This window comes from Benincasa hispida, chromosome 1, assembly GCF_009727055.1.
Source record: "Benincasa hispida cultivar B227 chromosome 1, ASM972705v1, whole genome shotgun sequence".
Taxonomy (NCBI): Eukaryota; Viridiplantae; Streptophyta; class Magnoliopsida; order Cucurbitales; family Cucurbitaceae; genus Benincasa; species Benincasa hispida.
The window spans coordinates 56,452,369-56,478,549 of NC_052349.1; the positions used below are offsets into that span (position 1 = coordinate 56,452,369).

Sequence of the window (26,181 nt, forward strand, 5' to 3'; positions counted from 1 at the left end):
GCATTGGTTGTCAATCAATAACAAAATCATGGCATTCATAAACAATAAAATCATAATGAAACCCAGAAACAAGAAATATTCTGCATAATCTCAAAATCTCCCAAAGTTACAAGGGTTTCTCCAAATCCTCTAAACTAAGAAATAGCTGGAACTTACCTTTCCATGGAGATAGAGAAGACAAGTTCCGACTTCATCTCTACCAATTACATGAAGCGAAAAGAAGGAAAATACAAGTGGAAAAGAGAAAAGGGGAAGAAATTCGGCTGGAGGCCGAATGGGAGATGATAATTTGCCTTAAAATGAAGAAACAATATATATATAGTCGTGGTAGCATCGTAGTGCAGTCCCCTAGGTCTTCTTATCGAATGCTGTGCCTCGCGCGTGCGCATCTTGATGCTTTGGAGTGCTGCGGTGCCACAGGGCAACGCCGCGACACTGCACCAAAATGGTGCCTTCTGGAATTTGCGCTGTGCACGGCGTTGGTCTGCTTGAAGCATTTTCATAAATTTTCATCTGTTTGAAGTCTAGTTGCTCTTTTTAGTTCCTAATTGCCCAACGCTCCCGAATGCATGAATTGCTCGAGATCCTACAAATATAATCATATAAGCACATTAAACATTATAAACGAGCGAGATTAGAGGCACTAAGATAGCACATTTTGGGTGCTATCACTATGACTGCAAGGTGAGGAAAAGAAAGAGAGAAAATGAAAAGAGAAAAGAGAGAAGGAAAGGAAGTGAAAAAAAAAAAAAATATATATATATATATTTTAAAAATTCATCATGACAATTTATTTGAAATAGTTTGCATTGTGCAGTGTGCCACCTTGCCAGCTGCTGTTGCTTCAACAACATTTTGTTTTTCTTTTTCAAACCTTGATATATATAAGAAGGTTGGTTGGTCATAAGTCTAATTATTGGCTACCTCGACTAACCGACTAGACAGTTTTGCATTAAGCAATACAAGAAGGGCCTTCTAGTCGGTAATAATCATCAAAAAGCTATATTTACAAAAGAATTTCTTGCATAAAGATATCCACCAAGAAGCTGTATTTTGTATGCTTTCACAAAATTTTGAGGGGTATTTGGGGCAAGGACTATCCTAAGACTATACCACCTCTTACTATAGTAAATACTATTTTGTATTCTCCAATTAGCTGTCCTATTTGCTACAGTATTTACTAGTTGCTACAATGTTTACTATTTTACATTCATTATTTTTTATTCTTTGCTACTGTGTTAGTATTTCCTTCTCAAACTAAAATAGTTTGCACCTTAAACACATACTATTCTAACCTAAACTAAAATAATCTACACCTAAAACACAAACTATTATAACCTAATTATAATAACCTAGAACTATAATAACCAACTCATTGCCCCAAACGCCCCCTAAAAAGCTATAAGGCATAAAAGACTTACTTCAAAAGATCTCGAATTTCTTTCCTTCCACAGAAGCCTTAAAACCGCTCTAAAAGCGCAACTACCCTCCACTTTGGCCTTCTTCTTCGGATTCCAAGTAGCAATGCTTTTTTTCGTCCAATCATCCATGTTTTTAGGGAGACAGAACTTTAACCCCAACTTTTCAACAAGGTAACTCCAAACTTGATAAGCAAAATCACAGTGTAATAAAAGGTGATCAAGGTCTTCAAACTCTTTCGAACACATTCTGCAACCTGGATGAAAACCACCTACTAAACTTCCGTTGTAGCCTGTTATCAATATTCATACTTCTGTAGCCTAAAGACCAGAGGAAAAACTTAACTTTCTTAGGGCTGTTATGCTTCCATATAAGCCTAATCAAAGCTCAGTTTATGTTAATATACTTGTGAGCAAGGCTCATAAAGGCAGACTTACAAGAATAAGAACCAGGTTTTTTCAAGAGACCAAGTAATGCTATCTGGAGAGTCTTCCTTCTGTACTGAGCCCAACAAGTCAACCAGAGCCATCCGCAGTTTAATTCTCTATCAAAAAGGCCCTTTCTCAACCCCAAGTTCCACGTCTGATTTCCATCATCCCAGAAATCAGCAACAGAAGCTTCTTTTCTGCAAGACATAGGATCTATACTTGGGGACCAAGTTCTTTAAGGGGTTTTCATCCAGATATCATCTCGAAAGTGGATTGTTTGACAACAGCCAGCCTTCAAATGAGCAAAACGCTCAACACACTAAAATATTTTTTCTATGTCAATCCATGATCAACCTTTCTTCTTTTTGAAGTCAGTAGTTTTTTCTTTTGATAGGAAACAAACAAATATATTCCAACAAAAAAGAGAGCACAACCCAAGGGCAAGGTGTTGAGAGGACCCCTCCTTGGAAGACTAATACAAAAGGGTCTTCCAATTGTTAAAAATCATCAAAAGGCTGTAATTACAAAAGAATTTGGTGTAATTTGTGCACCACCAAGAGGCTGTATGTTAACAAAAGCCCAAAAAGAATCAAAAGAGAAAGACTTATCTTAAAAAATTCTACTATTTCTTTCTTTCCAAAGACACCAAAGAAGAGACCGAATGGCACATCTCCAAAGGATCTTTTCTTTACTGCTAAAAGCATAGTTGTCAAGCCACCTTTTTCGGGAGACAGCACTGCACCCCAAAAATGCTAAATATGTTTAACTACCCCTTGAAAACATAATCACAATGTAAGAAAAGATGGTGCAAAGACTCCTCGTCTTTCATACAAAGGCAACAAATAGAGGGGGAAAGAAAGCTATTTTTCAGCGGTAAGGATTCTTCCTCACGAAATGATATTCAAAAGGATAATAATTCCAGAACAACGAAGATAGGTTTTGATTACAAGAGAAAGATAACAAACACAACTACAACAACACTTGAACTACTGTTCATACACAAAACACAAGATAACTAACCCTAGGCCAAAATAACGTTTAAATACCAATACTCCCCTATTGGACGTACAAACTGGACCACCAAACGATCTTACTTGAACAGGATCTGTTCTATAGGCTATATATTTGTGTCCTTGATTCAAACTGGACTACCAAACACTACCCCACTGTCAAGAGTGCAGGTTCTTTTTTACCCCTTCTCTTGTAAACATGCTTAATAGGTGGCCTAGCATTACCCCCATGGAGAAAAGACACCTTATCCTCAAGATGGAAATCAAGGAATTCCGCGGTGAGAACAACATAATACTCCCAGGTGGCCTCGTGCTCCGACTGGTCTTTCCAAGTCACTAAACATTCCCAATCCCTCTTTGCTTCATTCCAGCGCATTAGGGTGACTTTGTTGGGTTCCACGATCCACTGCATCTGGTCATTCAACAGGATTAGGTTGCACCACGTGTTGACTTCCCACAGCTTTCTTCAATTGGGATACAAGAAACACCGGATGAATTTTGGCCGTAGAAGGTAAATCCAACAGATACATAACCTCCCCAATTCGGCCCCTAACCCAGAATGAACCCAAAAATCTCGGAGCCAGCTTTTCGCAACGTTTCTTGGCCAACGTCTTTTGCTTGTAGGGACATATTTTTAGATAAACCTAGTCTCCTTCCTCAAATACCACCTTCCTTCGATGAACATCAACAAATTTCTTCATTTGTTCTTGTGCATGTGCGAGGTGGTACTTTAGAGCCGCCAAGGTCTCATCTCTATCCTGTAATTGTTTTTACACCGAATCATTTGTTGTTGTATAAGATTGACCATAAGAGATAATCGGCGGTGGAGGTTGCCCATAAACAACTGCATATAGAGTGGTTTTGATGGAAGCGTGATACGTGGTGTTATACCATAGCTCTGCCCATGGCAGCCGATTGCTCCATGTTTTGAGCTTTTCACTACAAAAGCAACGTAAGTACAATTCCAAGCATTTGTTTACCACCTCCGTCTGTCCGTCGGTCTGCGGTACTTCTTTTTAACTGAGTTCCTTGTAGGCGGAATAATTCTTTCCAAAAATGGCTGAGAAAAATGCGGTCCCGATCAAACACAATTGAATCGGGATACCCATGGTGGCACACTGCTTCTTTACCAAACATAGCCATGACCGTTTTAGCCGAACAGGGATGGCTCAGAGCCATGAAGTGAGCATATTTGCTCAGTCAGTCCATCACCACAAAGAACGAGTCGATTCCTTTCGAGCGTGGCAAGCCTTCCACAAAGTCCATGGAGATGTCCTCCCATACTCGATTGGGGATCGACAATGGTTGTAACAGCCCGACGGGAGACAAGGCCTGGGTTTTCTGCTGACAGACATCACACATTTCCATGTACTTCTTAACATCGGTGTGCATTCCCTCCCAAAACAATTATGCTGTTATCCGTTTATAGGTCTGCAAGTACCCTGAGCGTCCACCGATCACCGTATCGTGAAAGGTACGTAGAATGGTCAAAAAGTAAACTTGAAGTACAGGAAAGAATCAATCTGCTATTATGAGACAACCTTCCTCGTCAAATTGTATAATGAGGCACACTTTCGGCTTCTTGCAAAGATGGTTTTTAATTTTGAATCCTCCTGTACCTCGTTGTCAACTACACTCAAATCAATTAGAGAGGGTCCCACAATTACATTCAATTGAGCATCACTTGGCATTCTTGACAGCGCATCGGCGGCCTTGTTCTTTGGTCTTGCTCTATAGTAGAGGATTTCAAAATCTTATCCCATCAATTTTGTCACCAATTTCTGAACCCTTGGTGGAATATCACGCTGTTCCAGGATATGCCTTAATGCTTTTTGATCCATGTAAACCGTGAACTGGTGGCCCAACAGATAGTGACTACCATTTTTCCACAGGTAACACAATGGCCATCAATTCCCTTTCGTATATTGACTTGTCTCTTGGCTGCTGACGATAGGACCTGACTGAAATAAGCTATTGGTCGCATGTTTTGGATTGACACTACTCCCAACTCTGTTCTAGATGCATTTGTCTCTATGTCAAATGGAAGACTGATGTTGGGAAGGTCTAGGACCGGTAACGTAACCATGGCTTTCTTCAACACCTCAAAAGCAGTCGTGGCTTCCTTCGACCAAACAAATCCATTCTTCTTAGACAACCGCTTCAACGGAGCTGCAATTGCTCCATAATTAGCCACAAATTGGGGGTAAATACCCCGTAAGGCCTAGAAATCCTCTCAAGTCTATCACATTCCTCGGAATGGGCCACTCCACCATAACACGAATCTTTTCCTCATTTGCCTCCACTCCTTTGGCGGATACCCAATGCCCTAGGTATTCAATTCTATCCTTCGTTAACTGACATTTCTTCTGATTGGCATATAAACTGTGCTCGCGGAGGAGCTGGAGAACCACGGTTAAATGTTCCTAATGGGAAGCCATGTCCCTACTGTAAACAAGTATATCATCGGAAAATACAAGTAAAATTTTTTAAAGATAAGGTTGATAAACCTGTTTCATTAACGCTTGCAATGTTGTTGGTGGGTTGGTCAACCCAAAGGGCATGACTAGGAACTCATAATGTCCCTCATGAGTCCGAAATGCGGTCTTTGGTATGTCCTCCTCTCGAACCCCTATCTGGTGGTAGCTGGACTTCAAATCAATTTTGGAGAATACGCAAGCAGCATTTAGCTCGTCTAACAACTCGTCAATCATCGGGATGGGAAATTTGTCCAGTATTGTAGCTCGATTTAATGCTCGATAATCAACATAAAACTGCCAATTGCCATCTTTCTTCTTAACTAAGATCAATGGGCTGGAAAAAGGGCTTATACTCGACCGAATGATTTCGGTTACCAACATCTCATTAACTAATTTTATAATCTCATTCTTTTGAGCATGCAGATAGCGGTAGGGCCTTACATTGATCTGTTCTGTTCCCGACTTTAGTTGGATCTGATGGTCAATTTGTCGTGCCGATGGTAGGCCTACAAACATATGGAAGACATCATCAAACTCTTGTTGGAGCTGTTCCAACTCAAGCCGTAGTTCCTCGATGGAATCGCCCATCACCAACTCTCCGTCTCCTCTAGATACACCCGTAGTGCGAAAATCAACTAAGAACCCTTGGTCCTTCGGCTGCCAAGTCTTTCCAACATCTTCAAAGAGACTTCCATTCTAGCCAGAGCTGGATCTCCTTTCAGCACCACATTCGACTCCTCTACTGAGAAGGTCATCATCAATTCGTTCCAATCGACCGTCATTGCTCCTTGCTTCTGAAGCCACTGCATGCCCAACACCATATCTAGGTTTCCAAGTTCTAACGGTAAGAAATCGTCCACAAAAGTCATCATCGGGAGTTCGACTATGACGCCCTTACACATGCCCTTTCCTTGGATGGCTTCCCCATAGCCCATGGTAGGTTAAGGGTCTCAACCAGCCGTTGCGCTATAAAATTGTGGGTAGCCTCACAGTCCACCATTACAATAAGAGGGCTGCTCTCTCCACACTTGAACTACTGTTCATACACAAAACAAGATAACTAACCCTAGCCCAAAATAACATTTAAATGCCAACATTCCCCTGCTGGACGTACAAACAGGACCACCAAACACTACCCCACTGTCAAGGGTGCAAGTTCCTTTTTACCCCTTCTCTTGTACACATGCTTAATTGGTGGCCTAGAATCAGCTTCTTTTGTATCAGCTTCCTTTGTAGCTTGTTGTGAATATTTAGACTTCTATATGTAAGAGACCAAAGGAAGAGCCTGACTTTTTTTGGGAATTTTCAGCTTCCAAACAAGGTTAACCAGAGGGATGGTAATATGTGGGGGCTGTTTCGTAATGTTTAAAAAAGTAGCCTTTGTGGTAAATTTCCCCGAAGCATCAATCTTCCACCTAAATCTGTCACAGTCCCCCTGCGGAGTCCAAGAGTGAAGGACCTGTAAAAGCACAACCACATCATCTATTTCTCTATAAAAAATATTCCTTTTGAGGCCCAAATCCCACAAGTGATTCGAGGCACACCAGCAATCTGCCACCTCAGCCTCCTTATAGGACGGAGTAAATATGAGGGAATTTGAGAGCAAGGGGTTGAGAGTTACACCATTTATCTTCCCAAAAGCGAATAGCTTTTTGAGGTCAGTAGTCATCCAACCATTAGGTGAAACACCATATATACTGGTGGTAACTTTCTTCCACGAAGAATCATCATCTTGAGTAAATCTCCAAAGCCATTTCATTAATAAAGATGTACTTCGATGCAAGAGAGATCCCACCCCCAAACCACCCAAGAAGTTGGTAAAGCCGTGCACTCCCATTTAACTAGGTTACAACCTGGCTTGTATACTCTACCATTCCACACAAAATTTCTAATGATCTTTTCCATGCTTTTAACAACATTCTTTGGGGCTTTTAGAAGAGGGAATTGATATATGGGAAGATTGTTAAGGACTGACTGAGCAAGGGCAACTCTTCCACCTTTTGACAACAAGAGGCATCTCCATTTATCCAACTTGGCTCTCAGCCTATCAATCAAGGGGTTCCAAGAGGACCTTTTGTGATGTTCCCCCCAAAGAGAATCCGAGATAGTCTATAGGAAGCCCATCTGAGGAGCAATGGAACACACTGGCCCAACTATGAACCTCCTCCTTGTTAATATTAGTACCAATCAGCGATCTGCACCCTCCAGAACGAGGTTCAAAATATCCCACCAGTTCTTAATCATCAACGGCTCATCAGGGCAAAAAATGATAGTATCATCTGCATATAATATCCAAGCAATCAGTTTTTATGGTCGTATCGGTTTTTCTTTTTGTCCTCTTGAACACTTATAATCCAAATGCAACCAACCCAAGCTTTAGGGACCAAAAGTGCAATATCTCCTTGTTTTATATAATTTTATCATTTACTTTTTATTATATTAACTTCAAAAGAATACTTTGTGAGAAAAGATGAAAACGCTCTAGTTTAAAGTTTTCTGCAGGATTATGAAACTGATGAAATCATCTAGAGAAGACAAGAAAAATAACAGGGTCAGGAAGAAAAGTAAATCTGTAACTTTGACGCAACATTTGTCCCTTCGGGGACATCCGATAACTTTGACACAACATTTAAATCATGGAAAATTAAGACGTTACTAAGCATTTTTTTTAGTAAAAATTTATTTATTTATTATTATTATTATTTCTTTTTTTTTTTTTTCCTTAAAAACGTTACTAAGCATCTTGTCAGTCATTATAACTTTTTTCCAGCTTCTGGAGGATTTATAACTTTTTCTAAAAACCTTAAAGAACAAAATTGTTCAAAGGATGCTACACTAGGACATTTTGGATCCTTTTAAACCAACCAAATCTGGAAAGCCCAAAGGCCATCCGCCTGCCTCTAACTAGCCGGTTGATCTATCCTCACCTTTTCAATGTTGTGCAATGCTCATAAATGGAGGCTGGGTTTGATATTGGGGATACACCTAGTATTGGGCTCGTGGCCTAGTTTGGTTTTCTCAATTGTGGATACAAAACTACCTTCCTTTTCTCAAGCTCATTGGAAGGTTTCCCACATTTTCCGCCACCCATGGTAATCCATCACTTGCGCTCTGTGGATAATATCTAGTCATTCAAAGATTATGGATGACATTTGTTGGGAAGTTATAAATCTAATTTTTTTAAAAATAAAAAATTAAAATCCGTTGAAAATTAGAAGTTTTTAATGCTAAACATAAAATCAAATTTTATGTATAAACCAAATGTCTAAATTACAAAAATGTCGTGAGAACAGCCTGTGCAAAAAAAAGTCAAGATTAAAAGAAATGTTCTGGAAATAACCTTTTCATGGGCAACTTTGAAAATTGGATTTTTTAATAAAAAATTGGAAAGTACTTTGTTTATGTACTTTCCTCTAACCTAGAGAAAGTTAACGTGTCTGGGGATTCAAGCTCACATCTGACTGCTTTGTCTTATATTTTATTTCTGATTGCACCATTATGGCATAACTTGTTTCAGATAAATAATAATTGATAATATAATTCTGTTTCTTATCACATAAAGATAATATCAATTATTGCCTTTTGCATGATGCGATAACTGACAAAACCACATGAATGCATTAACTTTTTTTTTTTTTTTTTTTTTTTTTTTTTTTTTTTTTTTTTGGAAACAGTGTTACAAAGATTAAGGTTCTGGATGCAACTGGACCTCCTGGACTTCCAAGTTTGCTTCCAGCAGGTTCAGAAATGGCATTAAGGATTTCAATATCAGCTTTGAGCTTTTCCCCTGATGGCGAGGTATTTGTTGTTCCATTGGAAAATTTATGATCCTCTAGAGATTTCATATAATTGTGGAAAATAAAATTTATTCCGATTACTGATAGACTATATTTTCCTTGAATTGATCCTTGTTATCATTTTGAACAAGAGAATTTTCTTTACTGATAGTTACCTACATGAAGTGTATAGAATTTGCTACCTGAATTATAATGTCTTTTAACTGGTTCCTTTTTGTTGAAGGGTCTAATAGCAGTTTGCTAGGCTAAAGTAAACCCTTCTCAATATAGAGACTACAACTAGCTTCTCTTCTATCTTTCCTTTGAAGACTTTTGGTGTTGAATGACCCCACAAATTCAAGTTCGATTGAAAGTCTTCAGTCTTGGTTTTTTATTTGGAATCATAGGTAATTCACGGTTAACGGATACATCCTAAAGATTTTGGATTACTTTCAACATCAGAAGTTCTCGGTCTAGTTTCATGTCACAAACATCATTTCTTAGGACATAGAAGCTTTGTTATGATAGAAACAAAAGCAACAAGCAAAGAATAAAAACAAGAGATGGACACATAGATTTACGTGGTTTACTAATGATGAAAAAGGAAGAAGAAAGCAACACACAGTTTTATTTGGAAAACCCTAGAATAGGGAGAAAAAACCACGATCGAAGACTGATATTTTATTATTTTTGATACACTAAATACAAAAAGACTGCTAAAATAAAGAGACACGTAGGAAACCCTAGGGGCATGGTACATTACAAAAACACCTCTAGGTCAAACCATTACTTTCGACACTCCCCCTCAAGTTGGGGCATAGATATCAATAAGATCCAACTTGCTGACACAATAATCAAAACTTTGTCTGAGCAACCCTTTTGTGAGGACATCCACGACTTGCTGATTTGAAGGGATATAGGGGATATATATGCTTCCATTGTCCAGTCTTTCCTTGATGAAATGTCTATCGTTCTCCACATGTTTCTTTCTATCATGCTGAACCGGATTATTCACAATACTTATTTCTGCTTTATTGTCACAAAACAGTTTCATTGGAAGTTCACCGTCTTGATGGAGATCTAGCTGACAACACTTTCTTCAACCAGATCTCTTCACATATCCCTAAGCTCATGGCCTTGTACTCAGCTTCAGTATTACTTCTGGCTACAACCCCTTGTTTTTTTCCTCTCCAAGTAACCAGATTTCTCTAGACAAAGGTGCAATACCCAGACGTTGACTTTCTATCAACAACAGAACCTGCCCAGTCAGAATCGGTGTAAGCTTCAATGCAGCGTTTATCGGATTTTCTGAACATTAAACCTTTACCGGGAGTTGCCTTTAAATATCTTAAAATGCGCTCAACGGCCATCATATGTTCCTCATAGGGGGCTTGCATGAACTGACTGACCACACTCACAGCATAGGAGATATCGAGTCTAGTGTGGGACAAGTAGATTAATTTCCCAACTAGTCGCTGATATCTTTCTTTGTTGACAGGTCCTCGGCCATTTCTTTTTTAGTCTCATAATCTCAGTAGTATCACCAGATAAAACTATGTCATTAACATAAACAATGAGGACCGCAATTCTCCCTNCTAGTGTGGGACAAGTAGATTAATTTCCCAACTAGTCGCTGATATCTTTCTTTGTTGACAGGAACTCTGCTATTTGTATTACAAAGCTTTGCATTATACTCCATTGCGGTGTCAATAGGTTTACACCCAGTCATACCTGTCTCTTTGAGCAAGTCAAGAGTGTACTTCCGTTGAGAAACTGAAATACTCTCTTTTGATCGAGCCACTTCCATCCCGAGGAAATATCTCAACTTTCCCAGATCTTTAATTTCGAACTCCTCGGCCATTTTCGTTTTAAGTCTCATAATCTCAATAGTATATTCACCAGATAAAACAATGTCATCGACATAAGCTATGGGGACTGCAATCTTTCCTGAAACTGACTTCTTTGTAAACAACGTGTGATCTGAGTGCCCTTGGTTATACCCTTAGGCCTTAACAAAGGTGGTGAATCTGTCAAACCATGCCCTTGGGAGATTGTTTCAACCCAGGTAGTGACTTCCTTAGTCTGCAAACCCGGTGCTTAAACTGACTCTCGAAACCAGGGGAGGACTCATGTAGACTTCCTCTTCTCTCCCCATTAAGAAACACATTTTTTACATCTAGTTGATGAAGAGGTCAATCTTTGTTCACTGCAACTAACAATAGCACCTGGACAATATTAAACTTGGCCACAGGAGAGAAGGTTTCAGAGTAGTCTATTCCAAAGGTCTGAGTAAAGCCTTTGGCAACCAGTCTAGCCTTGTATCTGTCAATCATTCCATCAGACTTGTATTTTATGGTGAAGACCCATTTGCATCCAACCGTCTTGTGTCCTTCGGGGAGAACCTGATCCCATGCCCCGTTTTTCTTAAGAGCTCTCATTTCCTCCAAAACTGCAGCCTTCCATTCAAGAGTCTCCATGCTACTTGGTATCATCACTGTAACTAGGCTGGTAGTTAGAGCCTTGAACTCGGGTGATAGCTTATTGTACGTCATGTAACTGTGCATAGGATACTTTATACAGGATCTAATGCCTTTCCTCAGGGCAATGGGAAGATCGAGAGAAATGTCGTGGCTCTCCATCTTGTCTAGTTTTTCACCATATTCGGTTTTCTGCTCTAGGGGTTCATCTTTTGAAGGACCTTTCACACATTCATCTTCACTAGTATCACTTCCATTCTCTGGAGTCATTTCCTTAGCATTATTATTTTCAGCTGTCTCTACACCTCCCATGGTGTCCTTGGCAGCATCGTCAACACCTTCCTCAACGTTATCCACTCTGCAAGTATCAATCTCATTACAAGTACCAATATCATTAGTGGCAGGATACAGATACCTGGAGCTGATGTTGGGTCAGACTCATGGACCGGAGCCGGAGAAACGACAGGTGGCACTGAGCTGTTTCCTTCTTAAGATTCTTCCTATAGTATGTTATCCACGGGACTTGATCGGTGGGAAGGATAGACCTGACAGGTTCAGGCTCGGGAGACAACTCTAAGTGTACTGAATAAGTAGACCAATTAGTCTCTTCACTAGAATTCTCCCTTTGAAGATGACTAATAGGGAAGAACGGTTGATCCTCGAGAAAGGTAACATCCATGGAAACGAAATATTTTCGAGAAAGTGGATGGTAACATTTGTATCCACGTTGGTGGAGCGGATACCCAACAAACACACATTTCTGAGCACGAGGGGCAAACTTCATGTGATTTGGACCGTGGGTATGAACAAAGACAACACAACCAAACACTCGAAGTGGCACATCAGGGATAAGGCGGGTGGTAGGATACGACTCTTTAAAACAATCAAGAGGATTTTGGAAGTTTAGAACACGAGAAGGCATGCGATTAATAAGGTGGGCGGTAGTAAGAATAACATCCTCCCATAAATAAGACGGAAGGGTGGTGGACAACATGAGAGAAGGAGATGGCCTTTTCCTGCAACAGGAGCAAATGACCCATCTGCGATTCTAATCCTTTCATTACCAGCACTCGGACAGTATGAAATAAAATGGTCAGATGAGCCAGTTAAATGATCTGTCGCTCCCGAGTCAATAATCCAGGGTTTTAGACCATTAACACTAAGGAAGCAAAAAGACTGAACCGTATCTGACTGTGCAATAGCATCGACTTCAACAATACTTGAATTACTTTGACCATTTGCTGGAGATTGAGTTTGAGAGTTTCCACTTGTCGAGTCACTCACAAGGGCACGTCTAGGGTTAGAAACAGGTTGAAACAGCGTCAACCCAAAAAGATTTTGGAACATGCATTTGAAACATTAAGGCTCTTGCTGTTTCGAGGAGATGAAGATTCTTACGTTTCGGAACCCCATTTTGAGATGGAGTTTCGACATAGGAGGATTGGTGAAGAATGCCATGCACATCTAAATGTGCACGAGAGAAATATTCTTTATCATTATCGCTTTGTAAGATTTAAGAGAATCGCCGAACTGAGTTCGAATTTCAACATGAAAGATAGAAAAATGAGAAAGTAAGTCAGAGCGATTCATCATTAAATATAACCAAGTAACACGAGAATAGTCATCGACAGAGGCAACAAAATACCGAAGCGATATTTTAGACTTAATAGGGTATGACCCCAAACATTAGAACGGACTAATTCAAATGGAATATTAGCTTGTTTATTGGCTCAAGGATACAAAACTTAAATGGCGAAATTTATCAAAACTTGATCTTTGGCTATCTCATATTTAGGTGCAAGACCAACTAAGAAACTCATGATAAATAAATTTTCACGTTGAGCCATTGAAACTTTCGGATAAGTGATGATTGGTATCAAGGCATTGAAGGTGTTTTTCACCTCCATAAAGTAACTTGTAAGGGATTTCTCTCCTTGATTTAAGTCTTACATATGTCAAACACTCTACTGATATTCTATTTTCCAAAATAGAGAAACTCCAAATATTCTAGAAGTATTTGGCAGATTTGCAGTGATTAACTAACCCAACAATTTCACGCTTAATAGAGTTCTTGATTTGTCTCACAACCAAATCTTTTTAGTAGCATCAGTTGGTGGCTCTTCAATTATATGATCGTCCATCTCAATGCTTCTAATAAAATGACGAACGTTTGATCTCCATAAATAATAATTAGATCCATAACTTATGTTCAGTAACTTTTGATACCATCAGAATCATCTCGACATGACTGCTGTTTTCTTTTCAATCATAATCTAGACAGAAATACAGATTGAAATCTAAAAGAAATCTATATTAAATCCTAATATTCCAAGGAGGCTTTGCTTTAACCAACCACAAATCAGAGAATATATAGCCAAGAAAATCAAACACAATGGATGGAGGATACAATTCCGTTCACACCCATGGAAGACAAATTGAAACCGACAACGCAAGCGCCCCCACAAACTAACGTGTGGTACGGGCTGTAGAAAGCAGCGGGCACGTGTGGGCTTTACGTGCTGATCTAATAGAGACCGGATCACCTGGATTCTGTAGATTGGCAATTAGGCTTCCATTGGGAACGAGCGGTGTCCAAAAAAAAAAAAAAAACAGTGACAAAAACTGACCTAACTTACAATGCCACAGCGGACCACGATGAACACACTGAGGATATCAGCGGCGGATAGAAGTGTAAACCCAAACACTTCAAACCCTAGATGAAACACAAACGAGTTTTAAACTCTCAAACCCTAAGGTTCACAACCCTAATTGTCTAGAGCTCTGATACCTCGTTAAACTCTTAGGTTCGAGAGAATTTGAATATTTTATTCCATTCACTACAGTTATATATATACAAGTGTACAAAAGTAACCTGAGTAGGAGAAAGTAAAATGACCACAGAAAACAATATAACAAAGTTATTTATAATAGTAAAATAACCCTAATATTAGCACTAGAGAACATTATACTAAAGTGACTAACTAACTTCACATATTAAGTGACATACCCATGGCCTCATCATTGGGCTTAATGGGGCATCGGTCATCTAAAGCAGAATTTTCACAAACTTTCTGGGAGCTGGATTTTGGTTCCTCACTCCATGTTTACAGGATTTTCATGGAGCTGGATTTTAGTTCCAATTTGGAATTGAAAATTTTTGCACCGAGATTTTTTGGTTGAAGTTTATCAATCACAGAGTTGATAGGAGGATGCTTTCATTTAATCATCTCAAACTTGAGGATGAGGTTTTTTTTCCCTATCTTTTTTTTCTTTTAAGACTGGGTGAATTGATGGAGGAGAATTGTTAGATCATTTGTATAATTTAGTTAATATTAGTTTAGCTGTTAGCTTTAGATTAATTAGTGTTCAATTAATATTTTATACTTAATTAGATAATTTTCTTATTTTTTTGAAGTCTATAAATAGCATTTTAGGGTTGTAACTGGAAGTTTTTTGATATTTTGAAATAAAACATTATTCTAGAGAATTCTCGCTCAACTTTAGGGATGAATTTTTCTCGTTTAGCCATGGACCTAGCTTAAAATCTCAAACTCGCTGCATCACAAACCACCGGCATATGTCTAAGGCTTATGTGTTTTTGACTGAGAGGTCAACTGAAGAGTAGCGAAGTGAGGGAGACCCAGTCTGCTGTGTGTGTATTATATATTTATTTATTTTGAGTAATATAAAGAAAAACAAGGAACTAAAGAAATTTCAAATCACTAGACTCAGCAGCATCAATCCATGGTGGTGATCTTCAAGCCAGACACCAAAGACGTTAGTTTGTCGTGCATTACACACCAGAGTGTGAGCAATGAAATAACAGATTCATGGACAAAAGGAGAAGCCTAAAACAATGCCTCATCGATGAGAAGCATGAATGTCATCAATAAAGGCTTGGACTTCGTTGTTGAAGCAGTCCTGACCTTCAGCCATAAATCCCTGCTTTCTTAGTTGTGATAGTTTTGCCCAGGAGAGCAGCAACCTCAGTGAACTCATTAGTACTAATGAACTTAAAGAGTTTTTTACATCAAAATCATAGGTTCACCACTAGAATTATGAATAATGGCTCCAAAACCTACCATTCCCATGGTGAAGGAAGTATCAAAGTTAGCTTATATGAGTTACCCTCTAGGAGCTTCCAACGGTTCATGCAAATGTCATCAATAATCAAACAAGAGGACATTTGAGGTTGTGACAAACTCGATCTTCTATGAATAGCATACATATCCATCTCCTCAACATACTCTCAAGCCTACTGGATAGGGTCAAATTGCATCTTCTTGGCCGTATCAAACACCATCGAGTTATACTGGTTTCAGATGACAGCAGCAAATGCGAAAATCCGCATTTCCATTGAACCTAGAGCACTTGAGACCCTATGGAATAGAGAAGTTAGCATATTTTGTGTTTATGTACATAGCATAGGGAACCAACATGAAGCTCTGTTTCAAGAGCATTTTTTTGCAGAAAGGGTAATAACCTAAATCACAATTTTTCTTGTGATAAAGATTTGCCCTTGTGGGAAGGGGTCCAATACAAGCACGCCACAAAAAGATTTTTGTTTTTGAATGGATGTTTATATTCCATAGTAGGCGCCACCTTTCTCTACGTTGATGCTTCATTGACGTAGAAGCCTCGCAAGCAAGATCTTGACCTTATTTGTATCCACTTTTAACTGAATATAGCCCTTTCCAATCATATTGCTAGAAAAAGTGATCCACGGGAGGGAGTGTGAGCTAAAGGAATACTTAGGATTAACTTTGCATCCTCCTGCTTGAAAAGATCCAGAGTCTTTTGATAATTCCAATTATTGTCTTTAACGCAAGGGGTTATTGGTTTCCAAAAGCTATCTCTACCCTTCCGTCTGGGTGCTCGATAATATAAGATAGCCCTTGGCCTTTCTTTGAAGGTGTGTAAGCATCGTCAAGAATCCATGTTGGATTTCTCGTGTTCTCATCCCAGGAGATCATCTTTGGAACGTTGATTGATGACCGTTCAACATTTAATTCCAACAATATCGCCTTTCCCTTTGGAATTTCCCAAGGGAAATTGAGGTCCCAACATCTCCCAAGGGAGAGTTCAAAAGCACCAATTTTTAGAATAACCTCTTTTCCAGCTTTAGAGCTTCATAGATCTTCTCTTTAATATAGTTTAGAGATTCCTGCTTATTTTTAGAAAGGACAAAGGTGACTCCAAGATATTTTCTATGATCTCGAACCACATTGACTTGGATCAAGTTAACCAGAGACGATTTAAGTTAATCAGAACGTTTTTTGCCAAAAGCTTGAACTGTTTTCCGATAGTTAATAGTCTGTCCTAACATCTTTTGATACACCTACAGAAGTCGACAAATTTCACAAAATTTCTTGGTAATACTGTCATTTGCAAAGAAGAGATGGGTGATAGAAGGTGCTGAACGTGCAATTTTCAGATCAGAAATCTTACTACAAACTTCTGCTTGACATAGATGGCTCGGGAAACCCTCAGCACAAATGAGGAAGAGATATGGAGAAATAGGGTCCTCTTGTCTTTAGACCTCTAGATGGTTCAAAGATTTTTTTTGCACTTTCCATTAAGCATAATTTGAAAAGAGAGAGATTCCAAGCACATGCAAATTCGGTCAATCCAATCATTACTAAAATCCAAGAGATGCATCATCCAGGTGTTATGATAGAAAGTTTAGATCCCTACATTTGGACGGTTTACCATCTCTAATATAATATTTGTATTAATTGGCAGAGTACATCACGTTCTGTATTCATGCCTTTATGGGTGGTACATAATATTGTCTTCGATATATAATTTTGAAGAATGTAAAATTAGTGCATGGCGTCGTTGCCTATTTTACCAGTATATCGGTACACCTTTTTTTTTTTTTAATAATTATTTTTTATTTTATTTTATTTTTTTAAATAAAAGGACATTTGGTGTTCTATTGTTGGAGTGTGCTTAAAGTTGCACGGCTGGATAAATTACAGGGGGTGGTTGCCTTTTCTGAACATGGCTTAATGATCCGGTGGTGGTCATTGGGATCTGTATGGTGGGAGAAACTAAGCCGCAACTTTGTTCCTGTTCAATGCACCAAAGTGATATTTGTTCCTCCATGGGAAGGATTCTCGCCCAATTCTTTGAGGTTAAGTATTATGGCGAGTGCAACAGAACGTGATAGGCAAGCGGACGTGCAGGTAATTTCCTCCCTTTGGCAATATGCAAATAAAATCTAAATACATAGGCTCCATTTAGGTCCCGTTTGGTGACTATTTTGTTTTTGAAAATTAAGCCTATAGACACTACTTTTACCACTAAATTTCTTCATTTGTTATCTACTTTTCACTAATGGTTTAAAGAACCAAATCAAATTTTGAGAATTAAAAAAAGTAGCTTTCAAAAAGTTGTTTATGTTTTTGGAATTTGGCTAATAATTCAACCATTGTACTTAAGAAATACGCAAATCATTGTAAGAAATGTGGATGATATGGGGCTTAATTTTAAAAGACAAAAACAAAAAACCAAATGGTTGGGATCTTAGTTTTTTGTTTTCGGTTTTTTTGAAAATTTAGCTTATTTCCTCTCAATTTCTTACAATGATTTGCATCATTCTGAAGTAAAAGAATTGAATTCCAAAAACAAGTTTTTAAAAACTACCTTTTTTAGTTTTCAAAATTTAGCTTGATTTTTGAAAATAATGATAAAATGTAGAAAACAAATGTAGAAATTTAGAGGTGGAAGGGACAATTATAGGCTTAATTTTCAAAAACTAAAAACTAAAAACTAAATGGTCACAACGGGGTCATAAATTCCTAGATTCAGTTTTTCTTCAGGCTTAATGGAACTGTGCTTGAGTTTTGTTCTATTATGACATTATTTTATAGCTGTCTGGTCTATGATCTGGGAAATGCACTCATTCTTGCAAATTCTTAGAGCATGTAGAATCTTCTATCTACGTTGTAGTTACACTTCTTTTTGTTGGTAACGTTCCGGGTTTCTTTGCGCAGACTTTCTAGGAGTGGTTAATCCCTTTACTATAATAAGTAATAGATCTGTTCAATTGTTAAATTTTTCCCTTTTTCAGCCATTTATACTTGAAATAACGAGCACCGTATAAGATGAATTGATTTCCTTTTGCAGGACTATGTAAGAGGCTTGAGTCATGCAGACTTCTTGAAAATTTTGATTCACAGTCTCGATCTTTCTTATCGGCTAGAATGGACTGACGAACGGAAAGTAAAACTCACACGACACGGCAATGAGTTGGGAACTTTTCAAATATAAGCATACTTTTGTGCAATACCAATTGGCAAGGCTTTCAAAGAAACATCCTTGAATATTCAGATTAGGAAGTTTCTTGAAGCCATCATGAACTTCCCAGTTCCCATCCTCATGCATACTTATTGATATCTCAAAGCTTTCGGACCGCGGTTCTGAATTGCTAGTTGGCCAATGCACAACATGATGAATTTAAAGGGCATCTTCTTGTGGCTTTCCCAGGATATATCTTCATTTGATGTTGTTGCTTCGAGGGAGGAAGGAAAGAAGAATATGATGTGTATATTTCTGGTCTGGTCAAGTTATCAATTCATTCATTCTTCTTCATGAAAGTTTTCGATATTGTCTTCTTGTGAGTTACCGATCTCAAGATCCCCTTTTATCGAGTCCCCATGGGTAGTTATTGCTATATTTGCATAGCTTTTGTTATCTATGTATTTCATTTGATTTATATGTTTTAGCAGTTTGTTTATAGAAGTTGAATGTAGTGTTCTCTTATTTTCTGTTGTGAAACCCAAGCTTTATCATTTTACAGAGGAGTTCACTATTGTTGTGTTGGGTAGAGGTAGATGATATGCTTTTATTTATTACACCAGCTGAGTCACAATTATGTTGGCCTTTTTTGGACTTACAATATCAACGAATATGTTAAATTTCTTAGGACCAACGTAGATTAAAATTGAGTTGAATTAAGTATCAAAATGTCTCCTAATGTCTTATCATATAATTATCAATGAATACTAAGATGACCGCTAATCTTAGAAAATTATGCAAATCTTAGTATATAGTTTAATTGGTTAAAGCATGTATTTAACCGAGAGGTTCAAATTTTTTTACTACACCTGTTTGTTTGAACTTGAAAAGAGAGACGAAAAAAAAAAAGCTTCTTATTCTAGTTGGTTTTCATATATATTATGATTTTGATAACAGAAAAAGAAAAGAAAAAGTTATTGTTTTTCTAATTTCATGTGTACATTCCAACAGACTTTACAAGCCATTAATTAGAAAAGAAAGTGATCATGTGATTTCTTTCCCAACCTTTAACACTATTAGGCATTTCGAGTGGCATGATTCATAGAAATACATACACACAAAAAAGTTGATGAAATTGAAAAGGAAAATTATTAGATTCTAAATGCCAGAAAGGAACTGCAATTGCTTGAGTAGAGGGCTTAGAGTTTCCATTAATTTCTCAGATGGATGGTTATGAATCCCTTCATATGTTGTCACCACTATGGTTGGATCCTTGGAATGCCTTTGAATTTGTTTCTTAACGTTACATGTATGATGTGTACACCGGTAATAACTCCTAAACAAAGGAAAAAAAGGGTTCAACTTATACAAAAAAAAAAAAAAAAAAATCCTAAGATACGTTTTCATCATCTCTCTAAAACTTTGAAATTTGATCCAAAAATATCTTTTCGCTTGAAATAAAGAATCATGACAGCTTATGTGTAATAGTTAGAATGCGTAAGTGTTAATATTTAAATTATATATAAGATGAACAAAATATTGTTAAAATTATTTCTATACTCAATTTCTATGAATTAGCCACCACATCAATATATGTGAATGATGTTATGCATATATTCCTCTTATTTTAATGCAATAGCTTACAAGGGTATTTTTTTAGAACAAATCTCAAATTTCAAGAAAAAAAAAAAAAAAAGAAAAATTTCAAAGTTGTATTATCAACCTTGAATATCAATTTACGTGAATATATTGTAAATGATGTTATGTATATCTTTCTCATTATGAGAGCGTTTTTCGAGAACAAATCTCAAGTTTGGAGAAAATGAAACATTTTAAATTCTAGCATATGAAAAAAAATGTTATTTCTCAGAACATTAACTTGTTTCACTAGATTCAGTTCATGGACAAATTAATTAATGAACTTTTTTTTTCATTTCATGTACTATCCATCTCTAGGTCTAACATTCAATATTGTAAAAAATAAAAAAAAACAAGAGAGAAGAAAAAGAATCTATCGTGGGACTAAATCTTGTTAAGCAAAACTCTCTCAATGGTTATATATATATGTGCCTTCCTGTATATACATTTGAAGGTTGAGTATTTCTCCTCTCCATATTTGTGTAACATTGTCTGTATATGTACACACAATATACATACACGTGATTTTTTATATACATACACATGATTTTTTTTTTTTTTAATATTTTCGATACTCTCCCATCTCCCATTAAATCTCAAATAATTAAGATCCGTTTGGTAATCATTTCAATTTTTGTTTTTGGTTTTTGAAAATTAAGCCTATTTTCTTACATTTTGTTACAATAGCTTGTATATTTCAAATACAGAAATTGAATTTTTAGTTAAATTCCATAAAAACAAGTTTTTTAAGAACTATTTTTTTTTTTAAATTTCAAAATTTTGCTCGATTTTTTTGAAAATATGAGTAAAAAGTATATAACAAAACAAGAAATCTAGAGATGATAGAGGTGCTTATAGACTTAATTTAAAAAAAAAAAAAAGAAAAACCAAATAATTATCAAACGAGACCTAAGTAAATTGAAGAATACTTTTACTACGATGGATCAAAAACCAATTAAATATGTCAATCTTATCAAACATAAAATCAGTGGACATATAAAAACACAAATTATAGTAATAGTCATATCAAAAGTTCGATGTGGTTTGATACTCACATCAGAATAATTGAACTTAAAAAAAAAGAGGAAAATCCTCAAACTCTCCACTTTTTCCCTTCATGATCAACTAGTAAATTAATGAATGTTTAAACTACATAATATCCATTTAATTTCTTCATATTATATAAACATGCAAATTAAAACAAATAAATAAGAAGAACGACATACCTAGGATGGGTACTATGTTTGACTGCCTTCTGACCATATTTCCTCCATCTATAGCCATCATCAAGAACATCCTCAGCACTCCTTGTCTGAAAAGCAATCCTTGGAGCCATTACATTTCTTCTTTTACTCATCACCATTTTCCCACCTTTGTACTTATTATTACTATTATTATTCTTCCCTCCAATAATATTACCCTCTAAATTTATTCCTCCAACAGCAACATTATCATAATCTCCCATTGGATAATCCTCACTTCCACAAATTCCCTTCTCCAACTCCAAATTATTCAAACAAGAACTAGAAAAAAGCCCATCCCAATCAATTTCACAATTATTCATCAATGAAGAAGTTCCCATATGATGATTATCTTGTGGATTATTAATTATGTCACCATCCATTCTCTTTAGAGTTTCACCAAAAAACTCAAACTCAAATTCAAACCTTATATATTCTTAGAAAATTATAGGAGGTGGTGTTGTTTTAGGGCAGGACAGTTGAACAAAATTGGTTGGTAAGTGTTTGTTGGGGTTTTAAACTTAGTTTCTAACTTTCAAGCTATTTGTTTTGGCCATGCAAAATTTTTCCTTCTCTCTCTTTTCTCTTCTTTTTTTTCCCTTTATATATATGATGACTTGTGATTTAAGGATGTTGATGATGTTGTTAAACTGCCTGAGGAGGAAAAGGGGTTGTGGGTAGTTTGGAAAAATTAAACCTTTTTCTCAAAATTTGGTTTCAATTCTTACAAGTAATTTCAAGAGCTTTTGTGGGATTATTGTTATTATTATTATTATTCTTTATTATTAGTCAAAGCCCATCTTATCCAATCATTTTTTTAATGGATATGATGTGTAAGTGTAATTAACCCACCTAAAGTACTTCACTTCAATTTCATTAAAGCTTCTTTAATTCATATGTTTTTAATGCACAACTTAATTGTTTGCTTTGATTTTGATGTCATATGTGTTCTTTTTTCTTCTTCAAAATCCCAACTGAAAGTTAACTAAGAAACATAGTTTTCAAAAATTTAGTTATATTTTTGTTCTGAAATTTTCATTAAAATTTTGAAGACATTCTGAAGTTTAATCTTATTTTTGTTTCCCAATTTGAAAATTATGTCATTTTTCTTTGAACTTTCTAATCTTTTTATTTTTTTTCAAAACTTTTAAGTTTATATAATGAACTCTTAAAAATGTCCTTTTCTATTATCGTAAGAAAAATTATTTGGTAAAACCATCACAATGTGACTGACAAATTTTCACTATTAAATATATTTTATAAAAAAAAAAACCTTGAATTCATATCTAATAGTTATTAGGAGCATGGTTTTTTTTCCTAATCCAAATCTAATAATTATTATGCATGATAGCTTCATACTAAAATACAACAATCATTTTGGTTCTTATATTTATTTTGCTTTTGAAATATACATTAATTAAATGTGCTATATAAAAGCATATATAAATGGGTTGTTGAGACAAGTATCAGGTAGGTGGAATGTACTTGTTGAAAAATAATAGCAATTACCAAAATTTTTTTTCAAAGTTGAGACGCTAAATTTGGTATTTGGAAAAGTTTAGTGATCAAAAATGTTTTGTTTTGTTTTTTTTTTTTTTTTTTACGGATCAAATTTTTTTTGAACAAATGTATAAGAAGTAAATGAGATCAATAAGTGTACTCGAGCATATACCTCAACTAAATTGAGTCTTTATGAAAATTTATGGTTGATTTATATCTCCATAAATCAACCATCAAGCAAGGGGTTGAGTCTGATGCATTAAAAATGACATCTTTAAGGATCTGATAAAGAGCCGTTTGTAGTAGGAATCGGCCAGCCACGAGTGAGATTAGTACAAGCCCCAAGTTCTCTGTTCAAGAGGCCTCCTAAAATTGGGTTCCAACTATGGAGTAATTCATTCCAAGCATCTTTCACAGAAATATTGACATTATTGGAGATCGTAAAAAATATGGGATGAAATTGTCGGTTTTGACTCACAAAGTTTTTTCCATTCAAAAGTAACTTCATTTTTAAAATCAACTTTTTTTTTTAACCTCTTTTCCAACTTTTCAGACTTTAAATGGAGGGATCCACCACGTAAAAATACAATTTTTTCCCTCAATAAATGGTCATTTAATTCTTTGAATATGAAATCACCGAACTTACCTAACTCACATATCTTAAATTAAAAACTTCAATCTTCAGTTTCACATTTTGTTTTCAATATAGAAATGCTTTATGTGAGAGTCCTAACTTCATAGGAATAATCATTTTTAGAGGGTTCAAAGTTCAGAGGAACAATTTATTTCCCTTTTGAGAGTTCCAACATCTCGTGAAGTTTATAAAATAGCTTGAGTTGTGCTCTCTGTTATTTGTCTCGTAATGTTCTAAATATCTTGTGAAGTTATTTCACGAGACAAAAGACATCAATCAACTCAACTTTACAAGACTACAAACTGTCTTTTGTCTCATAAAGTTGAGTTCGTAAGTAAGTCTTTTGTTTTGTGAAATAACTTCACAAGACAAACTACAACATTACGAGACAAATGAGATAGTGTTCGGAGCTAAGTAGGTGTCGTTAGTTCTACCTAACCCGAAACAAACAAAATTTGTAAAGCTCGAACAACCTAACTAACTCATAGTAAAACAGAAGTAAGAGGTCGATCCATAGGGAAAGGTTATTTAATCTTTTCTTTAACCAAGCTTATCAATGAAAGCTATAAAATGGGAATTTTTGATTAAGACAAGAAACATGCTAAAAATCAAAAGATAAAGGACAATTGTAAACAAGTTTAAAACAATCTTACTTCTAATCCAAGTTAGACGTTCAATGCAATTCCTATCATTAAATTCTACAAATTTAATTCACAGTCGGATTAAGCTCGCAACTAACCACTTAACTAGATTAATTAGTCTCTACAAAGGCAGACAACTAGCATTAACCTAGTCAAAAGAGCGTTCTAATCATTAATTAAAGTAGGATAGCCCTAACCCTAATCAATCTACATGCTTCTACCTCTATTGGATTCGATAGTGGCCATATAGAAGAGAAAACACGTGCATTAAGTTCTAGGATTTAATTGCGCCGATTAATTGTTAAGATAGCTTACTCAATTAACCGAATTTTCTTTCTCAAGTACAAGGGACCTGCAAAAGACCTGGTATATCCTGAATGGTTTGAGTCACAGTACGCTGACCCATCTCGTACAGAAAAGGTACAGGTTACATCAAACTTCAAGGTTGATTGGCACACTCTTGACATCAGAAAGAAAGACTCATAGACTGAATGTCGACAGGTTCCACTGCGGAAAACCCCTCGCTACACAAGTCGCGTCACCGCATTTGTTCAGTCGGGTCGCCAAAGCTGCGGTGATGAAGGCTGACAAGCACGATTGACCGGAACTGGAGTCTCACGAGGGATTTTGCAGTTCCATGGCTGCATATTCAGTCGAGCACATGTGACTGAGTCGCCCTTTCGAGTTGGATATCACCATATACTAGTGCTAGTGCGGGTGAACTCGATGGGAGAGGAAGAGATCAAATAGGGCATTCCTGGTCTTACTGTGCATTCATGCAGCAAGATTCAGATTGAATGGCCAGCCGAACAAGTAAGGGATTCCTCGCCCGGTGTGCTGGCTTGGCTCATGCTTTGGCTTCTTGTTTGGAATTTGACATAATAGGAATGCATATTTCGTTACCGAGATTTGATTATGAGTTATTAACTGAGAAAATGAACAAAAATTCGCAATTTGAGGAGAACAGCCCCTAGTTTCTTTTCATCCGGCTCAAGTAGTTTGATGCTGCTTTAGCTGAGTAGCTCTACTCCTGCTATCTAGCTTTGAACCCGGAAGTAGTATCTCAAGCAGAGTTTTTTTTATATCCTAATGGATCTTTTTGAATGAAAGTCAAGCAGGAACTCTTGCCGATGCTGTAGCTCTTGTCGCAGCTCTTATTCTTACTGAGAAAGGAGAAGCTGTAGGCGATGCGGGAATAGCTTCTAACGTTCCCGTTGGAGATGCAAGTATTGTCGTAGCTGCTGTCGAGGGGAGATGCGAGCACTTTTGCCGAGTCCCTCCTAAAAAGATTATTCCAGAATAAATGGGCAATAGTTAGGAGAGGTGCGCCAGCGGCGAGCAGAAGCAAGGTTATTAGATACCTCAGGAAAGCCAGTCAGGTCCTTCGCCTGACTCTACTGTTTGTTTTCCAGGCGGGGATGCCCATTGTTCCCTGCTCTAACTCCTCCGATTTCCTTTGCTTTCTTTATTACTTATCGCACGTGCCCAGTCTCAACGTCACTCTTCCCAAACCAAAACACCTTTCCCAGATCTATGAAAGGTGAAACGTTGAAGGTCCACAACAGGTAACATAAATGAACAAGTTGATTTTGTATTCGAGCAACTATCCGAAGATCATCCGCTCAGGACCGCCTTCTTTGAATAGCTGGAATGTTTATCTGAGCTAGCCAATATTTAGGAAAATCAAAGCCTTTGTAG

The 26,181-nt window shown here is 36.9% G+C and overlaps 2 protein-coding genes across 3 annotated transcripts in view; one reads left to right on the forward strand and one right to left on the reverse strand.

Moving 5' to 3' along the window:
- Positions 1 to 19,413, forward strand: part of LOC120070207 — a 39,642-nt gene extending 20,229 nt beyond the window's left edge. For both annotated transcript variants that reach the window (XM_039022074.1, XM_039022075.1), the window contains 3 exons: positions 9,009 to 9,132; positions 17,569 to 17,775; positions 18,719 to 19,413. In XM_039022074.1, coding sequence (XP_038878002.1) covers positions 9,009 to 9,132; positions 17,569 to 17,775; positions 18,719 to 18,862 — 475 coding nt within the window. In that variant the 3' untranslated portion in view covers positions 18,863 to 19,413. The remainder of the gene's footprint in view (positions 1 to 9,008; positions 9,133 to 17,568; positions 17,776 to 18,718) is intronic.
- Positions 19,414 to 19,849: 436 nt separating this feature from the next.
- LOC120078129 (probable WRKY transcription factor 24) lies at positions 19,850 to 22,091 on the reverse strand. Its single transcript, XM_039032352.1, has 2 exons — positions 21,694 to 22,091; positions 19,850 to 20,165 (listed from the first exon to the last, which is right to left on the reverse strand). The coding sequence occupies exons 1-2, from the start codon at positions 22,089 to 22,091 to the stop codon at positions 19,988 to 19,990; spliced, it is 576 nt and encodes a 191-aa protein (XP_038888280.1). The 3' UTR covers positions 19,850 to 19,987.
- Between the last annotated feature and the right edge of the window lie 4,090 nt (positions 22,092 to 26,181).

Coding starts and splice junctions, on each gene's coding strand:
- LOC120078129 (XM_039032352.1), bottom strand. CDS start 22,091: ATGGATGGTGACATAATTAATAATCCACAAGATAATCATCATATGGGA. Junction 20,166..21,693: donor AAACATAGTACCCATCCTAG/GTATGTCGTTCT, acceptor TCCTTTGTTTAG/GAGTTATTACCGGTGTACAC.